This window comes from Pinus tabuliformis, chromosome 7 (genome assembly GCF_031772625.1).
Source record: "Pinus tabuliformis cultivar Carrire ecotype Pingquan chromosome 7, CPIR1, whole genome shotgun sequence".
Lineage (NCBI taxonomy): Eukaryota > Viridiplantae > Streptophyta > Pinopsida > Pinales > Pinaceae > Pinus > Pinus tabuliformis.
This window is the reverse complement of record NC_142293.1, coordinates 538,838,222-538,862,733: the sequence shown is the minus strand read 5'-3', so window position 1 is coordinate 538,862,733 and position 24,512 is coordinate 538,838,222. Positions and strand designations below refer to the sequence as shown.

Genomic DNA, 24,512 nt, shown 5'->3' with positions numbered 1-24,512 from the left:
TCCCTCGGTATCTGGTTGCTTATCGAAACTGTCTATCTCCCGCCATAGATTCTTCAGAGCTAGACTTCATTTCGGTAGGGTTTTTCTCCATCCGCTACAAGATGGTAAACTTCAGTCTTTTTTCTTTGTACCTTATTCTTTTACTGTTGGTTTTTCTCTAGTTTATGATGAAGTTAACAACTAATCTCTGATTATTTGTTTGTTTGTAGGTGTCGAAGCTTTCAGAGGGTGCCAAGGCGGAAACCCTCTTACCGCTTGGTCTTTCCAGAAAAGGAAACCTTCCCACATCAGGTATTTATCCTCTACTACTCTTTTGCTTGGCAAGACTCTGTGGCCACAGGGCTGGGAAATTATTAGAGACCTAGTACTAATTTCAAGAGGATCTTCCTCTGCTTATGGGAGTTCTGTATCCTCTGTTTAGTTTCTTTTTTTATTGTGTAATTTAGTTGGTTCGGCTACAGTTTATAAGTTTCTTTGAAGTATGTAATGTAAGTGGTCCGACCACATATTACAATTTCTGGGCAGTTTTCTTAGACAGTCGTTTTCATACAGGCAGTGTTATGAGAAACTTATAAGAAGAATGTATTTTTCTGGATACTGTTAATATTTATATTCTTCTGTTGAAACATTGTTCATGCTAGTTCCAATTTTTATAAATGTATCCTATGGTTTTCGGTGTGGGCTTATTGTAGTGAGTTGTACATCTGAAAGGTCGAGCTCTTTCTTTCCATTTAAAGGTCTTTGTTAAATTATGGTGAAGGATTGGGATATAATGAGATTTATGGCGCATACTAGCCATCTATGAGGAGCCTGGTAATGGTTCGAAATTCTCAGTTTCGCTTTTGTTTCTTATATGATCATAACAAGGATGTTTACCAATGTTTGAACTTGTTTTTTTTTTTAAGTAAATATCTCAGTCGAAACCCTTTACAGGTGTTGGAATAAATTCATAGCCCCATGCTACTCTTACTAGCAATTCTGTTTTGTTTAAATTATATCTAGGAAATGTAGACTGCTATCTTCTGAACATTCTCATATTTCTAGGTAATTTGCAAATAGCAACAGAGGGCTCTGCTCATTTGTTGCTTGCATTTATACAGTTAAAGTTATGTAATCTAAGAGTAATCTTTTTTTTAAAAAAAGGGGTTTTACTTTAATCTTGCAGAATGGTTTTCCAAAGTACCTTTACACTTAAATTCTTATGGAAAGAAGTTCGTGCATAATTTTTCTTCCAGATGCATTTCTTAGTTTAAGAAATAAAGCTCTATTGCCTAACTGTATTCAGCACCAGGACTTGTTGATACTAGGTTTTCATTCCTGGGTTTTCCTTTGATGTTTTGCTACTTCTCTAAATATTTACTGCATTTCTCATTGAAACATTGTAGGTGGTTCCCTGTTCTATTCATGTAATCTTTTAATTTAGGGAACTTTCAAAAGAGACCCCATTCTAGAATAAAACAACTAAGTAATTAAATTAAGTAATAACTCAGAAAAGAAAAACTTCTTTATCTATATGAATTCAAATCTTTACTTCAGAAATTATCACTTATATGTATATGCTTTCAGATAGATTTTACTTATCTGAAGATGTTGCTGCCAGTTTTGGTCTACCCAGACCTGCATGGTCTACCGAGACCTGCACTTATTTTCCTCCCTACCATGAGACTCTCTATACCAGAGAATCTCCTCCCGTGCTTCCTCCCTACCATCTCTATACCAGAGAATCTCCCCTGTGCAACCCCTGAACCCAGGGAATTCTTTCTCTTCATAGAGAATGTGTGTATATTCTTAACCAGACATATATCTCCAAGAATTGCCTGACCTCTTCTTTCTCTTCATAGAGAATGTGTGTATATTCTTAACCAGACATATATCTCCAAGAATTGCCTGACCTCTCAGCACAGTCTTTTCTTCTCAGTTACTTTATTCCTAATCTCAGATACCCAATCCTCTTGATCTTTCTCTTTCAAATACCCTCCAAGATTTAGTTTTGTACCCTCCAAGATTTAGTTTTGTTTTCTTAGAACAGGTAAGTGTCTCTTTTACCTAATTAATCAAAAGAAACAATATTTACTAATAGCTGCAAAATTCCTTTCCATAACTTAAGAACAGTTTATAATTTTCAAGAAAAATAATAGTTTTGTTCGGTGCAGTAAAAACAAACATTTACATTAATGGGGGATATTACAAATTCCAATATATATTATTTTGATTCTTTTCTTTTATTTTGGGTATTTCTCTCCCTCTATATGAATACACCCAGGTATTTCTCTCCCTCTATATGACTACACCGAAGACAAATGGTTAAAATAATTTTCTAATCAGTGATTTTTTATGGGTTAATTTTTTTGTTAATTATTATTAACTATTATTAACTATGAACTTACTATTAATTTCACGGTTGATTTTTGTTCAATTGTCTAACATTAAATTTGAAGGTGTAGAGTGGCGCAAGGTGGCACTTAGAGAACTATTTCTCATAGGGAACGTTCAATCATCTAACATTAAATTTGAAGTTGTAGAGTGGTGCCAGGGGGCATTTAGAGGACTATTTCTCATCATCTAACATTAAATTTGAAGGTGTATTGTGGTGCAAGGTGGCATTTAGAGGACTATTTCTCATAGGGAGCGTTCAATCGTCTAACATTAAATTTGAAGGTGTAGAGTGGTGCAAGGTGTCACTTAGAGGACTATTTCTCATAGGGAACGCCTTACGGCATAATTAGAGTTAATAATGTTTGTTTTGCATGATATTAATAATAATTTGGCCCATGGTATTTTCCCATAGGCTTCACCTAAAAAAAACTTGTTTTTTTAGTGTTAGTAAGTATAAAGAGGTTCATATAGTAAATATAAAAAGAGGTTCTATTTATTTACCATACCTATGGTTTATTTATATTTTTATTTATTTATCATTTCTCTTTTATTTACCATGGTATTTGGCCAATAGGCTTGGTATATAATTAGATAGTGATTTCTAATCCTATTTGATATATTTTAATTTATTTACCATACTTCTTTATACATTTTTTTATATTTATTTATTTACCATACATCTTTTACAAATATGGTATTTGGCCCATAGTATTAATAATTATTTGTCCCATAGTATTTGGCCCATAGAGTTTACCTAAATAAAACATCTTTTTTGAGTTTCCTTAAATATAAAGAGGTTTAAGGAGTAAATATATAAAAAAAAATTATTTATTTACCATACCTCTCGAGTAAATATATTAAAATGTGTTCTTTATTTACCATACCTCTTTTTTATTTATATTTTTATTTATTTGCCATACTTTTTTAAGTGTTATATTGTGTTTATACATAATAATAGTTAAATTAATAAGGCCGACATTAGATTAAAGATGTTAAATATTACATGTTTACCTTACATTACATATTAACCCATACTAAATTGTAGAACGCTTCAACAATAAAAGAAATAAATTCAAAATAATTATATAATTTTATAATACGAAAATTTTTATGATTTAATATATATATATATATATATATATATATATATATATAAAATCAAAATCAATAAAATAAAATTATATATATATAAAAGAAAGGGGTAAGGCTCATTCGGGGCATTCGGAGTTGGAAGGTCTTAGAAATTAGAGAGTCTCGAGATTTTTGCTTCCTGCTCTCCAACTGCGGACTATTGTCTGATCTGCTTGCATCAGGAAGAGATCTCAAAAGTTTTATGAGAAGCCTGCGCATCTGTGTGTTTGGCACAGGTGAGAACCTAAAGTGGCCAGATCTTTAGAGAGTCTGTTGAGTTTGTTTATATGAGTGTTTGTATTCAAAGACTGAGTCTGTGTGGCTAGATCTTTAGAGAGTCTGTTGAGTCTGTTTATATGAGTGTTGGTATTCAAACACTGACACTGATCTTGCCAGATAGCATGCTATCTCCTTGTTAAGGAGCAAAAATCTGATAAAAGCAAACACAACCTGTCTCAGGATTGAACAGATTATAATCCATTTCTGAATTAATATGAAAGAGTGTTATCTTGATTCCATATCTGAAAATTTAATATTTTATAAATAATAAATTTTAAAATCAATAAAATAATATTATATTATATATATAACAATTTTATATTTTGTAATTAATAAATTTTAAAATCACCGATATTATTATTTAAAATTTATTTTATATTAATTTATTGTTTTATTAGAAGTTAATGAAAATAAATAATTCTTTAAAAATTAAACACAATTGAAAAATACATTAATTTAAACTATTCAAAGAAAAATGCATTAATTGAAACCATTCTTACTTGAATTTTTCTTTCCATGAATCGAAGGCAAATAAAGAAAATAATATAATAATTGAATAATAAATGCAATGACAAAAGTTGGTGCACTAACTTAAACTAGGGAAAAATTTATCACTGATTCATTATGTTTGTTATTTGAAAGTTGTCCATGTCAAATATATAACTATAACTGGTTGGCCCGCAACAAAGTTTATACTATATACTTTGTATTGATTTAAAATGGTTGAGTACTTTGATGTCAAGTTTTTTTTTTTTTTTTTTTTTTAACGTACTTTATCTTTAATAATATTTTATGGTGAAAATTTTATAAATATTGTAATGATTTGGTGATATGTAAAATATTTATTTATTTATTTATGGATATATTTATTTTAATAAAAATACAATGTAAATAGTTAGATAAAAATCATTTTTTGGTTTAATTGAAATTTTAATCTTAATTTAACAAGATACTCACTTAAACATGTATAAGTGGGAGATCAATACTTATACTATTTACCAATAATAAAAATCTAATTATCTTAACCAAGTAGGTTATCTTTCTTTTCTCACTCAATTATGTGTTTTATATGTTGTGGTGTAATCATAACATCAACATGTTAAAATCTATATATATATATATACTTTTATTAATGCTATAAAAATGTTTAATTTATTTTTTTATTTTTTTTTAAATTTATTTTATTTTATTTAATATTATAAAATTAAATATCAAAATATCAAATGTATTTAATCAAGTGTTTCATAGTTTAATAGGGAGGGAATGTTGCAAGGTTATTAGTAAATTTATTATAACAAGTGTTATAGGGTGACAATGTGCAAAAAAGCAAAGCAGTGACATTGTCACCACTTGGCTTTTGTTGTTGAAAGTTTTATATTTTTGTATTTATGATATTGTAAAGGAAATGAGATAATTTCCTTCTAGAATTTTTTATGATTTGTGTTATTTCTTTAATTTATTTGTTGCTTCAAATAGTAAAAGTATGTTAGTGACTTATAACTTCTCATTGCAATAATACCTATTGTGGTTTGTATGCTTTTGCCCTATAAATCACTTTGAAAACTATACCTTTGAATTTTCCCTTTTTGTATATTGGAAGGGTGTTTATTACGCCGAAAGGCGTTTTATTTGTCGGCTTTGGGTGACCAAACACTATTCACCTAGCCAATCAAAATCCTTTATTTTCCTTGTTCCCTCCACTTAAAAATTAACATCTGTCTCAAGCACCCGAGGTTGGTAGTGACATCTGAATCACTCAGAGCTGCATGCCTACCATGTCTAGTACTTTATCGTAGTTAGTCAGGCTGAAAATCTCCTTCCTCACCTACGCGTGCTCTGGAGAATGTCAGCTCTCAAGGCAGAGTGTCAAAGTGGAAACTTCAGCTTGCAAGCTCGCCCTTAGAAACATACCGCTCTAAAGGGCTCTAATAATATGTGTAGTGATTGGCCACAAACTTGCCCTTCTTAGTATTTTATTTCTCCTTGCTTTTCCATTATGCCTTCTGATATTTTTAATTTGATTTTTGTTATAGTCGTTGTTGCTTGGGGACCAAGGAAACCTCTGAAGATTGAAGAAGTGCAAGTGGCACCTCCACAAGCAATGTAAGTCAGAATCAAAGTGCATTACACTGCCTTTTGCCTCACCGACCTTGTATTTTGGAAAGCAAAGGATATTAGAAACTAAATTTCTCCATCTTAACATTCGTTTTAAGCACGAGAGGTATAAAAAAACTAGAGGAGAAAACTCAATCACTTGTGTCAGAGGTTTACACTTCTATTCCTTTAATCCCCATTAGTGCTTAGTAGATTTGAAATATATTTTATTAGGGTTTCAGACACAGAAATATGCACACATGGACATCTGCCCCACTTGGGCTCTACAACATCTAGCTTCTTTGGGTGCAATTAATTTTTCTTGGTAATGAGATGTTTATTATTGCATTGGTTATAGGGTCAAGCTCCACTCTTTCCCCACATCTTTTGACATGAAATGAAATTATGTATTTTGAAATAATAATTCAATCAGGCATGTAGTATTGGAGAAGGCGTTATTGGCCTCAAGGCAGGTGACAAAGTGCTTCTAGTATTTACTGGAGAATGCAGGGAATGTAGACATGGCAAGTCAGAAGAGAGAAATGTGGGTGACCTGCTAATAATTAACACTGAGAGAGGGGTTATGATAAATGATGGAAATTCAAGGGTGACAAAGTGCTTCTAGTATTTACTGGAGAATGCAGGGAATGTAGACATGGCAAGTCAGAAGAGAGAAACATGGGTGACCTACTAAGAATTAGCACTGATAGAGGGGTTATGATAAATGATGGAAATTCAAGGTTTTACCAGTTCCTTGGTACATCGACTTTTAACCAATACGTTGTTTTGCATGTGGGATGTGCATCCAAAATTAATTATGAGGCTCCCCTTGACAAAGTTTGTATCTTAAGTTGTGGTGTTTCAATAGATAAATTACTTACGGATCTTTTTCTAATCATTTTTTTCCAAGCACATGTTCAGTATCAATTAATAATGTTTGTTTTGCATGATATTAATAATAATTTGGCCCATGGTATTTGCGTATAGGCTTCACCTAAATAAAACTTGTTTTTTAGTGTTAGTAAGTATAAAGAGGTTTATGTAGTTGTTATAGACATATTTGGGCACTTCAACCCCAATCACATATGTCGATAAACCAAGGGCTCTTTAACCCCTAAAAGTGTTGTTTCATACCCTAAAGGATCATGGTCAACTGATTACATCATTTTCCATAAGTTCCACCTGAAAAACCACTCATAATTGGCCAAAACTAGACCATACTGACTGCTCCATGGTCAAGGTACGATGCCTACTAGCTGCTACACTAGCCAGGTGCGATGCATACTAAAAGAGCCTTCTGTAGGGTGCGATGAGTGAGAATAGGCAAATGGCAGAGACAGTTTGCTAAGTGGATACCCAAGGAATCTTCTAGAAGCTGCTCATATGACACTTGCCTCTCTGAATTCGCCCAGGGATGAGTAAGAGATCAAAGAAATCTCCAAGTGGAACCAAGAACTATCATTGGAATGACACTAATCAGAAACCCAGAGCTGACTCACACCCTTGCAAGACATCTATATTTGGATCCCTCATCTGAGAGATCTAGAGGCTAGAATTTTGTAATCTGTAAGGAAGTGTTGTTGGTTTCTCTTTGAGAGAGAATACTGTATTGTTGGTTGATCTTGCTTTTCATGAGGTGAAGAGGGCTTTGATGCTGGGAGGATGATGCTGGATCAGACAACTGGGTTGTAATCCTCTCTTATACTATTAATAAAGTTATTTGAGTTTTCCTCCATATAATCGTGCATTTGTGAATCTTGTTATTTGTGAACGCAATTGTATGGTCAACGTATTTCTGATTCTACATTGTTTATGGTATTATAGATCGAGGTGCTTTGATGGTGTTTTGTTGCTTTAACTCTACAGGTATTCTCAAAGCGGGACAAGTAGGAGGGGAGTGACAAGCTCTATCAAGGGAGAGAGGAAACAAGCAAGGAGCCAAGCGGAAGATCTAGGTTGGTCCTCTTTGCTTCTCTCTTATCTATCATACATAAAGGAAATCGCAAGTTGCTTTGATTGTTTGTTTCTAAGATAGCTACCCGTCTTAGTGGGACTAGTAGATCGAAAAGACACTAGTTTTCCCGGAAACAAGTAATCCTCTCTTCTACTATTAATAAAGTTATTTGAGTTTTCCTCCATATAATCGTGTATTTGTGAATCTTGTTATTTGTGAATGCAATTGTATGGTCAATGTATTTCTGATTCTGCATTTTTTATGGTATTATAGATCGAGGTGCTTTGATGGTGTTTTGTTGCTTTGCCTCTACAGGTATTCTCTAAAGCGGGACAAGTAGGAGGGGAGTGACAAGCTCTATCAAGGCAGAAAGGAAACAAGCAAGGAGCCAAGCGGAAGATCCAAGTTGGTCCTCTTTGCTTCTCTCTTATCTATCATACATAAAGGAAATCGCAAGTTGCTTTGATTGTTTGTTTCTAAGATAGCTACCCGTCTTAGTGGGACTAGCAGATCGAGGGACAAAAAGGAAACTCCAGTGGTCCTTTTTCGTAGCATAATCCCTTAAGTCTGAAAAAGTTTAAAATAATACGAAAGGGATGACTTTTCGATCACTTTAGCGAGCCGAAAAATACAAGCGCTCGATATTTTGTTTGATAATCCCTCAAGTCCCAAAAGATTAAAATGTACAGGAGGGATGGCACTTCCCCTTACTTTAACGAGCTGGAAAGGTCAATAGCTCGGCAATCTTTTCATAATTAACAAGTCTAAAAAGAGCTTAAAAGAGACTCATTTTTTTAGGAACGAGTGGTGTTTTCGGGTAGAAACTGGTTCCAGGTAAGTTTGGAACTTCTCAAGCATGGCAGTGTGAAGAGGCTGGCTAACAGAACCACTTGTTGCCACTGTTCCTCAAAAGGGTAAATAATCAAGTGGAAGCATATGATCGGCTAGAAGAATGGAGGTGATGGAAAAACCAAAACAATGTTCAAAACGTTGATAGCATGGCAATCACAGAGGTCGTTTACTGAAGGTGGATTCATTTTTTAATGAGCTTAAATTGGAATAAACTATGCTCAGTGGTGGGTTTATTTTTTAACGAGCTTGAACCTTGCAGAAACATTGCTTGTGCTAGTATTTTACAGATGTCTCTAATTAGTAGGTTCATTCTTTAGCGAGCTTCCACCATGCAAAACTTTGCTTATTGCCTTTTTATGTAGGCTGGAAATGACCAAACTATAGAGCTAACTACACTAAAATCTAAGGAACTACTGAGGTTAAGTAGGATGGTTTTATCAGTAGACAAAACACTTCCTTTGCTTCATCCGCGCGCTGTAGACAAAGGCGAATGGTGGTTAGACCAATCACCTAACCTAAGAAGTTGAAACTAACAAGCTAAAAGGCTAAAAAAATAAAATTGGTCGTCTTTCACTTGCATAAAAAGGTTTTCATGCCCCCAGGTATTGAGAAAATTAGAGTTTCCAGGTCACCATATGGAAGTCCCTGCATTTAAGCAGGATTGTTTCGTCTGCGGAGCAAACAAAACACTTCCTTGGCTTTGTCCATCGAAATAGACAAAGGTGAATGGTGTGAGCTTCCAATCACAAAACTTGTGAGGAAATAACTATTTTAGACTGATTCCATAACCTACAAGGAAATGGTGTTTTGGACCAATCATATAACCTACAGGGAAATAACTGTTTCAGACCGATCCCATAACCTACAAGGAAATGGTGTTTCAGACCAATCATATAACCTACAAGGAAATCTATCTTTTCAGCTAGGTTTGCCTGCCGAGGCAGACTAGGGTGCATGCCCCCTAAGCTTTGTTACATTCACTGGACTACTCGCGATAATTAGGTGGATGAAATGAAGGTTGAAGAGACATTCTTGACGCAAAGAGACCATTTAGGGATGATGTTTGACTTGTAGCTGTGTTTGAACCGGGAAATGAAAGTTGGTCGATAAGCTGTACCATTTTTCCTTCATGTGGGAAACACATCACTCGAAAGAGTGTGGAAACAATAGCTTCCATGCTATAAACATAGGCACGCCCAAGGAGTAGATTGTAATCTAGTGGCCCTTGGACTACCATCACGTTCAAGTGAACGGTTTTCCTTTTTAAAGTTATCGACAACTTCAGAAGGATCCCTAACGGTCCACTGGTTCCTTTGTTAAAGCCTGACAACTTTTGTGTCTCAGGCAGTAGCGATGGCGAACCAAGCACTTTCCAAGCAGTTGAGGAAAGGATACTCACTGAAGCCCCTTCATTTATGATAGTGCCAGACACGATCATTTTGTAAACTTGTACTATGATTCGGTATGGTACATTAAATGGAAGGTGGGGTCTTGCTAGTTGATTCCAATCGAAGGAAACGACTAGACTGCTCGGAGGGGGTACCGAATAAACGGCTATATGAATCCCTTGAAATGGGGAATTTTCCTCCTGTTGTCGTGTATTTGTGAATCTTGTTATTTGTGAATGCAATTTTATGGTCAATGTATTTTTGATTCTGCATTGTTTATGGTATTATATATCGAGGTGCTTTGATGGTGTTTTGTTGCTTTGCCTCTACAGGTATTCTCTAAAGCGGGACAAGTAAGAGGGGAGTGACAAGCTTTATCAAGGGAGAGAGGAAACAAGCAAGGAGCCAAGCGGAAGATCCATGTTGGTCCTCTTTGCTTCTCTCTTATCTATCATACATAAAGGAAATCGCAAGTTGCTTTGATTGTTTTTTTCTAAGATAGCTACCCGTCTTAGTGGGACTAGCAGATCAAAAACACATTAGTTTTCCCGGAAACAAAATGGCGACTCCACTGGGGATAAACCCCAATCACATATGTCGTTAAACCAAGGGCTCTTTAACCCCTAAAAGTGTTGTTTCATACCTTAAAGGATCATGGTCAACTGATTACATCATTTCCCAAAAGTTCCACCTGAAAAACCACTCAAAACTGGCCAAAACTGGACCATACTGACTGCTCCATGGTCAAGGTGTGAAGCATACTAGTTGCTACACTAGCCAGGTGCAATGCATACTAAAAGAGCCTTCTATGGGGTGCGATGAGCAAGAATAGACAAATTGAAAAGACAGTTTGCTAAGTGGATACCCAAGGAATCTTCTAGAAACTGCTCATATGACATTTGCCTCTCTGAATTCGCCCAGGGATGAGTAAGAGATCAAAGAAATCTCCAAGTGGAACTAAGAACTATCAGTGGAAGGGCACTAATTAGAAACCCAGAGCTGACTCACACCCTTGCAAGACATATATATATGGATCCCTCATCTGAGAGATCTAGAGGCTAGAATTTTGTAATTGGTAAGGAAGTGTTGTTGGTTTCTCTTTGAGAGAGAACATTGTATTGTTGGGTGATCTTGCTTTTCATGAGGTGAAGAGGGCCTTGATGCTGGGAGGATGATGCTGGATCAGACAGCTGGGTTGTAATCCTCTCTTCTACTATTAATAAAGTTATTTGAGTTTTCCTCCATATAATCGTGCATTTGTGAATCTTGTTATTTGTGAATACAATTGTATGGTCAATGTATTTCTGATTCTGCATTGTTTATGGTATTATAGATCAAGGTGCTTTGATGGTGTTTTCTTGCTTTGCCTCTACATGTATTCTCTAAAGCGGGACAAGTAGGAGAGGGATCCAGGTTGGTCCTCTTTGCTTCTCTCTTATCTATCATACATAAAGGAAATAGCAAGTTGCTTTGATTGTTTGTTTCTAAGATAGCTACCTGTCTTAGTGGGACTAGCAGATCAAAAAGACACTAGTTTTCCCAGAAAAAAAAAAATGGCGACTCCACTGGGGAATGAATATTTTGTTTGTTTGTTATTGTTGTTTGCTTTATAAACTACAAACAGAGCCTGAAGTTAGCTAGATAGCCTTCGAATTGCTTTTGCTATGCAACTGCAAAGTAGATGAATGCTACTTCAGTCAATCTCCAGGTTGGTTTATGAACTGAACATCTGACTTACAAGCATCCTAAACGTCCTTGTGGTAGCTCAATAACCTCTTAATATCATACCCCTATACTTTGTTTTTACTGTCTATCATAGCTCAGCCTAAATCACTGAACTTAGCTGCAAATTTTGAGCAAAAACCAAACTTAGTTTCGTTCCCTGGTCCATCGCACTGTCTGTAACTGGCAGCCTGTATGCATCGCACCTCCTGTGTGTTGCAGGTGAGATGCATCCCTGTTTCCCTTAAGGACAGGTGTGATGACTGAATGATACTGTTTTTCTCTTTGGAATTTAGTTTTTTCATCCTTGTTTTCAGCTCTATTCAGTAGTTTTGCTGCTTATGATCAGTATCTCATTGTTGAAGCCTCTTTCATTTACATTATTCAGCCTCCATTGATAGGATTTGTAAATGTTTTTTAATGTATTTTTCATTGTTTACAGTCCTTCTTTGTCAAAAGTAGCTTAATCGAACTGTCGTTTTTGATGCCAACAAGTGTCGTAATTGCCATTTTGAGTCAAAAAGAAGAGTGTCGTAAAGTCTACCTCTTCTAGATAGTCGATTGTACTTTTGCCATTGTATTTGATTTGAATTATTAATATTTAAAGTGTCGAAAGTAGTTTTCTATTTGAAATTGAAAAATGTCATTTTAGTCTTCCTTTCATTTTGAAAAGAAATTGCCGAAGTGTCGCTTTGAAGAAAATAGTTCAGATCTATACTTAGTTTTCCTTTTTGGCATTCTCACATTCAGGAAACGAAAAACAAATACATGCATCTACATTTGCATTTAGACTGTGTGTGAAAATGATTTAGGAAAAGTGCATTTAGTGTGTGCTCTTTGCTCTCCGTTGAAAGAATCATACTCTTCTTTCCTTAGTAGCTAGAATTTTCATTGCTAAAAGAAAATGAACGACTATTTATCATTTTAGATTGCATATTTAGGAATTTTACATCTACATCATGTGGTGAACCTTGAAAGAAAAACTTCTAAAAAAGATCAACTCTAAAAATAAATCTCAATGAACATAAAAACGCTTTGGAACCTAACGCTACACATCTAGAAGTCTAAGCTAGAGACGTGTTCCGGCGACGTAAAACCTAGTAACTATCGTTTTCATCGAAGGTTGGGTGATTCCTCCTCTTTGATACGACAAGTGCTAGTACGGACTTGTGCTCCCCGTACCGTCGAGTATATATTGGAAGACCACAATGGGCTGATATCCTTTATCCTTAAGAAGCCGTGTCTGCCACCTTATCGATCGCAATGCACTGAACACATCATTCAGGAAGATTGATTGTTGTACATAAGTCCATGGTAATTTCTCTTTAATTTACCACCAAGGTGTATTTTGCAGTTTTGCGATTGGTTTGGTAATCCCTCTGTCTAGATTTCCAGAGTAGTCACTTTCGTTCCTTTTCGAATCCTTAAAAGAAAAGGTCCATCTGAGCACTTGTCACTTCAGGCTCATTAAAAATCAAAGGCGACTAGAGCCATCTTTAGCTTTTTCTCGACTCTTAAAAATTGAAAAATCAAAGTTGTGTCAAAGCGTCATTAAAATTTATTTAATTCAGAATAACATCCCTGTTCCTTCATTGATCTTAGGTTGAGGTAATGGAGTCCACCAATCAAGGAATCCCTCTCGGGGGGAATCCTAGTCCTTTCTCTTCCTGGGGAGATATAGGTGTTCCATACATGGCTACATTGTCCCTTCTGGGAATCACAATTGGCCTACCAGTATGGTTGTTCTCGACCTCTGTCATTCAAAACACCATAATTCCTCAGCAATCGAATCGGCAATTGGATGATACTGAAGTTGTCCCTTCACCTTCTACTTCGTTTATTTCTCCTTCCCCTTCTTCCTCTTCGCTTGGTGAAACTAGTGATACTAAAAACCAAGTGACTGAGAAGAAGAAGAAAGGGAAGGAGAAGAAGAAGAAGAAGTCAGCCAAGCAAGGGGGCAAATCTCGTGAAAATCCGCACACCAAACTTTCCAAACACATATCTCCATGCATAATTTGCAATGGAGACCACCTTCATCGAGATTGTCCTTGCATTCCGCGAATCTTGAGAGAATGGTCTCCCCGTTTGCTCCGTCTGGTGTCATCAACCTCTAGCAATCATGTTGACAACACACCGTCAACTAGTGAAAATGAAGTCAATAGACAGAAAGAAAAGGTCAGATTTCCATGTAGGTTATGTGAAGGCGATCATGCCCTTCACCGTTGTCCTTTTATGGACGAAGCCAAAAGTGTCTTGGATAACCGTCCCACTTCACCGCAACGACTTCTGCCTGAATATAAGAAACTCTTACCAAGTCCTTCACTAGTTGAAAACCCGACTAACGTAACTCAATCGTTGATCGAAACGCCTATCATTAAAAGTGAAACTTCTGAGTCCACGCCGGACCAAAGTCAACAGGTCGAAATGGCAGTTGACCCAGTCTTACCTTCAAAAGGTCCACCTTCAGATGATACAATTTCCAAAGAGAATGAGAACGAAACTATTCAAATTCTTTTTTTTAATACAAAGTCTGATGAACTTGGGGACAATCCACCTGTTCCTTTACAACAGGAGGAAAATTCACCATTTCAAGGGATTCATCCAGCCGTTTATTCGGTACCCCCTCTGAGCAGTCTAGTCATTTCCTTCGATTGGAATCAACTAGCAAGACCCCGCCTTCCATCTAATGTACCATTCCGAATCATAGTACAAGTTTACAAAATGATCGTATCTGGCACTATCATAGATGAAGGGGCTTCAGTGAGTATCCTTTCCTCAACTGCTTGGAAAGCGCTTGGTTCACCATCGCTTCTGCCTGAGACAAAAAATTTGTCAGGCTTTAACAAAGGAACCAGTCAACCGTTAGGGATCCTTCCGAAGTTGCCGATAACTTTGAAAAGGAAAACCGTTCACTTGAACGTGATGGTAGTCCAGGGGCCACTAGTTTACAATCTACTCCTTGGGCGTGACTATGTTTATAGCATGGAAGCTATTGTTTCCATACTCTTTCGAGTGATGTGTTTCTCGCATGAAGGAAAAATGGTACAGCTTATCGACCAACTTTCATTTCCCGGTTCAAACATAGCTACAAGTCAAACATCATCCCTAAATGGTCTCTTTGCGTTAAGAATGTCTATTAAACCTTCATTTCATCCACCTAATTACCGCGAGTAGTCCAGTGAATGTAACGAAGCTTAGGGGCATGCACCCTAGTCTGCCTCAGCAGGCGAACCCAGCTGAAAAGATAGATTTCCTTGTAGGTTATATGATTGGTCTGAAACACCATTTCCTTGTAGGTTATGGGATTGGTTTGAAACGATTACTTCCTTGTAGGTTATATGATTGGTCCGAAACACCATTTCCTTTTAGGTTATGGAATCAGTCTAAAACAGTTATTTCCTCGTAGGTTATGTGATTGGAAGCTCACACCATTCACCTTTGTCTATTTCGATGGACAAAGCCAAGGAAGTGTTTTGTCTGCTCCGTAGACGAAACAATCCTGCTTAAATGCAGGGACTTCCATATGGTGACCTGGAAACTCTAATTTTCTCAATACCTTGGGGCATGCAACCCTTTTTATGCAAGCAAAAGTCGACCATTTCATTTTTTAGCTTTTTAGCATTTTTAGCTTTTTAGCTTCTTAGTGTTAACTTCTTAGGTTAGGTGATTGGTCTAACCACCAGTCACCTTTGTCTGCGGCGCGTAGACAAAGCAAAGGAAAGGTTTCGTCTAGGCGAAAGACAAAACCACCCTACCTAATCTCAGTAGTTCTTTAGCTTTTAGTGTAGTTAGTTCTGTAGTTTGGTCGTTTCTAGCCTACATAAGAAGGCAATGAGCAAAGTTTCGCATGGTGCAAGCTCCCTAAAAAATGAACCTACTAATGAGAGACATCTATAAAAGACTGGTACGAGCAATGTTTCCACAAGGTTCAAGCTCGTTAAAAAAATAAACCCGCCACTGAGCACAGTTTCTTCTGATTTAAGCTAATTAAAAAAGGAATCCAGCTTCAGTAAACGACCTCTGTGATTGTCATGCTATCAGCCTTTTGAACCTTGGTTGTGTTTTTCCATCACCTCCATTTTTCTAGCCGATCATACGCTTCCACTTGATTGTTTACCCCTTTGAGGAACAACTGCGACAAGTGGTTCTGTTAGCCACCCTCTTCACACTGCCATGCTTTGAGAAGTTCCAAACTTACCTGGAACCAGTTGCTACCCGAAAACACCACTCGTTCCTCAAAGAATGAGTCTCTTTTAAGCTCTTTTTAGACTCGTTAAATATAAAAATTGATGAGCTATTGGCCTTTCTAGCTCATTAAAGTCAGGGGAAGCGCCATCCCTCCTATACATTTTAATCTTTTGGGACCTGAGGGATTAACAAACAAAAGATCGAGCGCTTGTCTTTTTCGGCTTGCTAAAGCGATCGAAAATTTATCCCTTTCGTATTATTTTAAACTTTTTCGGACTTAAGGGATTATGCTACGAAAAAGGACCACTGGAGTTTCCTTTTCGTCCCTTTTCAAACTCTCTAAACATGAAAAGGACCGAGTTACCCTTGTCGTTAAACTCGTCAAAACAATAGCGACAAACTGGTCCACCCAGACAAGAACGAGTTTCACTATCGCTAGGCTCGCTAAAACATAGCAATAGGTTTGCCTGAAGGGAAAATTATAGAACAAGCATATGTTATCCTCCTCAAGCTTGACAAAAATAAAGAGGTACTGGTCAGCAATGACTGGGGAAAAAGGGAAGAAAACTTGAAGAATTTTATTGGTAGCAGGTTGCTCTTGAACATGACACTTTCACTCCATCGCTATGATTGAGTCGGGTTGGGTTATTCCGTTCACCGGTCATATCACCATTGGTCCTCCACACCATCCATCTTTTGGGGTTAACGCTACCAATCCATATCAGTGTCGCCGACATGTTCAATAGAAGTCATTCAAAGAATTTACCATCTAGCTAATGCCTCATCCACTACAATACCTTCACCCTCCATTTTTCATGACCGCCATTCCTGAACCTTGTATCATCAGATCGTTTTCATCTCCAGAAAATCATTTGCTTCGTTTCGTGTCGTAGATGTGGGATACATCAAGGCCATCCTACGAAGGGTCACTTCTTGTCGACATCAGCTCATTATCCAAGAAGTTGACTTAGAAACAACCCTTTCAGTACTTTGAAGCTTGCATGCCTCAATGGCAAGTTTCTCACTTCTGGTGACAGGTTTACATCAATGGCCTTCGACCGAAAGATTTTGTGTGGTGTTCGACATCGACTCATATATTCACACCACGTGAATTGTACTGTGGTACCTTGAGGGCCATTATCATTATTGGTGATTCCTCTCGCGCCTGTTAACAGCTTACATCATTGGCTGGTAATCAGGCGATGTCTTTCCATGTTCGACTAACATCTTTTCACATGGATCGACTTGTACATTGGGTGAAGATTGAATGAGTTTGAAGACCCCAAATGTAGTTTCATCCATCCGGGCTGCGATATATTCAGGAAAATAAAGACATAAAATGTACACAGAAGTTGCACAGATGATCATCCAAGCTAAGGGATGATGACTCTACGTATAAAGAATCACCAGTCTGCAATCGCAGACGATTATCTGTTCCATGTATATGAAAATGAATTTATAAAGCTGAGTATGGGAATGCTCGCCTCAGCTAGATCATGAAAATAATATGATGATGATGTATTGTATTGTATCTATGCAGGTCACCTTCCAGCCCGAATACCTCGGATCCTCATGATAAATCATTTCACCAAACATCAGAATATTTACAATCTCATGCTTTAGGGGGCAACTGTTATAGACATCTTTGGGCACTACAACCTCAATCACATATGTCAATAAACCAAGGGCTCTTTAACCCCTAAAAGTGTTGTTTCATACCCTAAAGGAGCATGGTCAACTGATTACATCATTTCCCAGAAGTTCCACCTGAAAAAACACTCAGAACTAGCCAAAACTGGACCATACTGACTGCTCCATGGTCAAGGTGCGTGCATACTGGCTGCTACACTAGCCAGGTGCGATGCATACTGAAAGAGCCTTCTGTGGGGTGCAATGAGTGAGAATAGACAAATGGCAGAGACAATTTGCTAAGTGGATACCCAAGGAATCTTCTAGAAACTGCTCATATGACACTTGCCTCTCTGAATTTGCCCAGGGATGAGTAAGAGATCAAAGAAATCCCCAAGTGGAATCAAGAACTATCAGTGGAATGACACTAATCTAAAACCCAGAGCTGACTCACACCCTTGCAAGACATCTATATATGGATCTTCTCATCTGAGAGATTTAGAGGCTGGAATTTTGTAATTTGTAAGGAAGTGTTGTTGGTTTCTCTTTTGAGAGAGAACATTGTATTGTTGGGTGATCTTGCTTTTCATGAGGTGAAGAGGGCTTTGATGCTGGGAGGATGATGCTAGATCAAACAACTGGGTTGTAATCCTCTCTTCTACTATTAATAAAGTTATTTGAGTTTTACTCCATATAATCATGCATTTGTGAATCTTGTTATTTGTGAATGCAATTGTATGGTCAATGTATTTCTGATTCTGCATTGTTTATGGTATTATAGATCGAGGTGCTTTGATGGTGTTTTGTTGCTTTGCCTCTATAGGTATTCTCTAAAGTGGTACAAGTAGGAGAGGAGTGGCAAGCTATATCAAGGGAGAGAGGAAACAAGCAAGGAGCCAAGCGGAAGATCCAGGTTGGTCCTCTTTGCTTCTCTCTTATCTATCATACATAAAGGAAATCGCAAGTTGCTTTGATTGTTTGTTTCTAAGATAATTACCCGTCTTAGTGGGACTAGCAGATCGAAAAGACATTAGTTTTCCCGGAAACAGTAGTAAATACAAAACGAGGTTCTATTTATTTACCATACCTATGGTTTATTTATATTTTCATTTATTTATCATTTCTCTTTTATTTACCATGGTATTGTCCCAGTTGGCTTGGTATATAATTAGATGTTGATTTCTAATCCTATTTGATATATTTGTATTTATTTACCATACCTCTTTATACCTATTTTATATTTATTTATTTACCATACCTCTTTTACAAATATGGTATTTGGCCCATGGTATTAATAATTATTTGTCTCATAGTATTTGGCCCATGGTATTAATAATTATTTGTCCCATAGTATTTGGCCCATAGGTTTTACCTAAATAAAACCTAGCTTTTGAGTTTTCTTTTAAATATAAAGAGCTTTATGGAGTAAATATAAAAAGAGGTTTTATTTATATACCTGAGTAATAACTAGATTGATAAAGCCCACATTAGATTAAAAATGTTAAACATTACATGTTAAACTTAAATGTAAAGGCTTATGTTTTAAGTGAAATCTACCCCATACTAAATTGTAGAGCGCTTCAACAATAAAAATAAATAAATTCAAAATAATTATTTAGCTTTATAATATAAAAGATATTAAATATATTAAAAATACTTTAAAACTATTATATATATATATAAATATTTTATATTAATTTATTATTTTTATTAGAAGTTAATGAAAATAAATAATTTAAAAAATAAAAAATAAACACAATTGAAAAATACATTAATGGAAACCATTCTTACTTGAATTTTTCTTTCTATGAGTTGAAGGCAAATAAAAAAAATAATATAATAAGTGAATAACAAGTACAATGACAAAAGTTGGTGCACTAACCTAAAGTAGTAGGACAAAATTTATTCTTATTATTTGAAAGTTGTCTTTGTCAAATATATAACTATAACTGGTTGGCCAGCAACAAATTTTATACTATGTACTTTGTATTGATTTAAAATGGTTGACTACTTTGACGTCAATTTTTCTTTGAACAGACCTGAAATAGATTTATCCTTAATGATATTTTATGGTGAAACTTTTATAAATATTGTTATGATTTGGTAAGATGTAATATATATATATAAGAGAAATACAACGTAAATAGGTAGATAAAAATCAAATTTTAATTGGATTGAAATTTTAATTTTAATTTGACAAGATACTCACCTAAACATGTATAATGTATAAGTAGGAGATCAATACTTAAACCATTTACCAATAATAAAAATATAATTATCTTAACTATGTAGGTTATCTGTGTTTTCTCACCCAATTATGTGTTTCATATATTGTGGTGTAATTATAACATCAACACGCTAAAATCAAAAGAGATTTTAAAAAATATCATTGTGCTCATTTGGATAGAAATTAAAAAGTTATTATCTTTAAAAAAATATTTTACAATAAATATAATTTAAAATATATTTTAAAAAATTAAATCAAAAAAATTTTAAAAATATTATTGTGCTCATTTGGATGGAAATTAAAAAATTATTATTAAAAAAAAAAACATTTTACAATAAATATAATTTAGAATATATTTAAATATATATCTATTTATCTATATATATATATATTAAAGATATTTTATCAATGCTAAAAAAATGTTTAAATTTATTTGATGTTTATTTTAATTTTTTGTTTAAATTTATGTTATTTTATTTAATATTATAAAATTAAATATAAAAATATCAAATGTATCTAGTCAAGTGTTCCATAGTTTATTATGGAGGGGATGTTGCAAGGTTATTAGTAAACTTATTATAACAAGTGTCACATGGTGACAATGTGCAAAAAAGCAAATGCAGTGACGTTGCCACCACTTGGTTCTTGTTATTGAAAGTTTTATATTTTTGTATTTATGATACTGTAAAGGAAATGAGATAATTTCCTTTACAAATTTTTATGATTTGTGTTATTTCTTTAACTTATTTGTTTCTTCAAATATTAAAAGTATGTTAGTGACTTAGAATGATCCGGATTTAAACAGGAACACAACAAATTACAAAGATAACCATAAACACCGAGATGCAACAGAAATAATGCTTCATTTCATTAATGTAAAATACTGAAATATGCTTACAAACAACGATGGAAATAAACCAACTAGGGCGATGGTAGCTTATCTCTGAGAAGAGATGTGGCGGCTACATGCCTCTGAACTGTGTTACAATGAGGCTCGAAGGCCCATTTATTGTTGAGAAACAATGGAAAACCCTAAACATCCAAAGACCTAACCCTAGAAGATGAAACACCAAACTGTGAGCCTCGTAAATTGGTACATCAACTTCCCGGGGTCGTAACTTTGGCATACGATCTCTATTTGACGCGTACAATATTTCGTTAGAAAGATCTATCCGAGAACTACAACTTTGGGAAGAGAAACAACGATTCATAAACCCATGTTGCTCCCATTTTTCCCAAAAAAACGTGGTTTAGGGCCTCAAAACGGCTCTAGAAGTTCAGGACCCGAAAAACTGCTAAAAATAGTAAATTGTGCTACAATTAAGGAAATTGAAAAGTTGAAAGAAACAATGGTGGGGGTCCAAGTGGACTTGGTGGGTGGTCACCAATATCCACCTGGATCATTCCTCCCCCCTTAGGAAGCAATGGTCCCCATTGCGTTGAGTTCTTACATGAGATGAGGAAACTTCTACTGAACTTGGTCCTTGGTGAGCCACTTGCCCTGGTGAAGGAGTTGGCCTGCCTTGGCAACTCGATACAGTTGGATATTCTACTGGCGAGTGTGCTTGATTTGTGTGTCCATGATCTGATTAGTTGCAGCTTGTTCCATGTAATCTGGATTTAACTCTGTGGGTGTGAGCTATTCTGCAATATCGGATTTGACTAGTAATGGTGGAAATTATGGCCAAAGGCGGTCCACATTGAACACTAGGCGCAAGCTAAGGAATGGGGGAATGTTGAGCTCAAATGCATTGTCTCCCATAGCCTTGGTAATGGTGTAAGGACCATATTAGAGTGGTCTGAGTTTCCGATAGTCTCTGTAAGGCGTTCCTTTTGCAAATGCAACCAGACAATGTCGCCCACCTGAAACTTGTGTGACAATCGATGTTGATCATGTTGTTGCTTGTACTTGGAATTTGATTTCTCCAGAATGTCATGGATCTGCTGGCGAATATGTTGGATGTGCTCAATGAAGCTATTTACCTTATCTGTTTCGGACTAGACATGTGCCGGATCTGCATGAGTAGTTGCAAATGGCATGGCCACATCAATAAGACATAGTGGTTGGAATCCCAAGCCCACCTGAAAAGGGTTGTGGCCAGTCGAGCTGTGGAGAGCTCGGTTGTCACTGTGCTGAACATAGGGGAGGCTCTCATCCCACGTGCGTGGATGCTTTGAGTTGTACATGCGCAAAATGTGTACAATCATCCTATTGACAACCTCTGTCTAGCCATCAGTTTGAGGATGGAAGGTTGTGGACTTAGTGAGTTTGGTGTCCAGCATCGACCAGAGGCTAGACCAAAATGTACCGAGGAAACTGTTGTCCCGATCTGAGATGATAAATTGTGGGATCCCAAAGTGTACCCACACTCATTAAAAGAAGAATTTAGCAGTGGCTTCTGCTGTGATATTCTTCTTGCAGGCCGCCATAATGGCCATCTTCGAGAACCTATCGACAACCACAAAAACACAGTCGTTTCCATGCTTAGTGGAAGGAAAGCCTGACATGTAATCCATGGAGATGGATTTCCAAGGTCAACTAGGGATAGGCAGCGGGGTATAGAGGCCTTGCTTCTTGACGGTCGATTTGGCAATGGCGTAGGCAGTGCATGATCTAATGTACTTCCCGACATCCTGTCGAAGATTCAGCCAATAGAAATACTTCTGTAGTACTAACACTGTTTTCTCAACCCCGAAATGCCCAGCAGCCTGACTGTAGTGTGCTTCCCAAATCATCATGGCACGCTCGCTTGAAGGAACACAAAGGTGATCCAGGTGGCATAACAGGGCATCCTGGAGGTGAAAATCTGGAACATGCCGACCCTCCAAGAGTGTCTGGTATGTGTGGCCGAATTCTGGGTCACTTTTGTAGAGAAGTGGCCAATCAGAAGTCTCGAGCCCACAGGAGTTGAGCACTGTGGTTAGTGCCATGATTGGTGGTCGACTGAGGCAATCTGCAACATTATTGGTGTTTCCCTTCTTATACTTGATATTCAAATGGAATTGTTGCAGGTATGTGGACCAGTTTTGATGGCGATCATTCTGCAATTTCCCTTGGGTCTGTATGAATTGGAGGGGTCGATGGTCTATGTGGATGACCGTTTCCTTCCCCAAAATGTAATGTTTCCATTGTCGGCAAGCTTGCACAATGGAATACATCTCTTTGTCATAAGTGGGATACTTCCGAACTGTGTCTAAAAGTGTCTCACTGTGATATGCCACTGGATGCCCGTGTTGAGTAAGGACTGCCCCAATAGCATAGTCAAAGGCATCTGTCTCGACCTCAAACGGTTGTTGCAAGTCTGCAATGCCAGCACTGGTGCCAAGCAGAGGCGATCTTTCAACTCTGTGAATGCCTTCTGTTGAGATTCAGACCAAAATAATTTTGTTTTCGCTCCTCCCTTAGTGACTTGACTCAAGGGCCAAGTGATATGAGAAAATCCCAACACGAACCTGCGGTAGAAGTTGGCAAGACCTAGAAAGTTGCAGAGCTCTGTTAGAGTGGTCGGAGAGGGCCAATCTCAAATGACTTGGATCTTGGTTGGATCCACATGCACCCCCTATTCATCAATAATGTATCCCAGATACTAAACCTGGGTCATGCCAAAAGTGCATTTCTCCAAATTGGCACATAACTTGTGTTGCCGCACTGTTTGGAGAACCTATCGGATGTGGTGGAGGTGCTCTTCCCAGCTCTGGCTGAAGATTAGGATGTCATCCAAGTATACCACTACAAATGAGTTGGTGAATGGCCGCAAGATGTTATCCATTAGACTCATGAAGGTTGCAGGAGCATTCGTCAATCCGAAAGGCATAACCAACCATTTGAAAAGGCCCTCCTTGGCTTTGAAGGCAGTCTTCCACACATCGGAGGGTTCGATTGGTACCTGGTGATATCTTGACTTCAAATCGATCTTGCTGAAATATTTTTCCCCCTTCAATTGGTCCAGGAGGTCATCAATCTGTGGGATGGGGTACCTATTACGGATAGTGATCTTGTTCAGTTCCCGATATTCAATAGAGAGTCTCCAAGTCCCATCCTTCTTCTGTACCAACACGATCGGGCTCCCACAGGGCGATGAACTTGGATGAATGTGACCTTTTTGCAAAAGCTCCTAAATCTGCCTCTTGATTTCATCGTTCTCCAGAACAGAGCGCTGATAGATTGGTCCATTGGGCAGCGGCGCACCTAGGGTCAGATCGATGGAGTGCTTGACCTGACAGTGTAGAGGAACCCCTGTGGGGAAGGTGAAGATGTCCTTGTACTCCTCCACAACCTTGTCCATCTGTAGTTGTCGTGCGGTGGGGCCCTGTCTGGAGGTCGTGGCCACCATCTTTTTCTTTCCTAGAGGGCATATCATCAGGAAAAAAAAAATTCCCGGTTTTGGAAATGAGCTATTGCATTGTTTTGCAGTAACCAAAGAGATGGTGGTAGGCGGTGCTACCTCCGGTATCCTGTACAACTTATTTCCCAAAGTAATAATAATAGCACGGGGCCTTGATTCATACATAGCATGGCACTTCCACAAGTATGGTTGTCCTAATAATACATCACAAACTTCAAGGGGAGCAATGTCACACAATATCTCATCCGTGAAGGGCTTGATGTTTTATGGAATGCAACACTGTTGGCTCACGCGAAGATCTCGTCCTTGGTGAAGCCACCTGATGG

The 24,512-nt window shown here is 37.0% G+C and overlaps 1 protein-coding gene and 1 pseudogene across 2 annotated transcripts in view; both read left to right on the top strand.

Moving 5' to 3' along the window:
* LOC149248437 (uncharacterized) overlaps positions 1 to 24,512 on the top strand; it is a 114,845-nt gene that overhangs the window by 7,777 nt on the left and 82,556 nt on the right. The window contains exon 3 of one of the 2 annotated variants that reach the window (XM_089456050.1): positions 210 to 291. In XM_089456050.1, the coding sequence (XP_089312176.1) occupies positions 210 to 291 (82 nt within the window). Of the gene's footprint in view, positions 1 to 209; positions 662 to 24,512 lie in introns of those variants that run through there. The other variant, XM_089456049.1, reaches the window with a different exon arrangement.
* The window catches only part of LOC149248438 (alcohol dehydrogenase-like), a 36,747-nt pseudogene continuing 18,017 nt past the window's right edge, over positions 5,783 to 24,512 (top strand).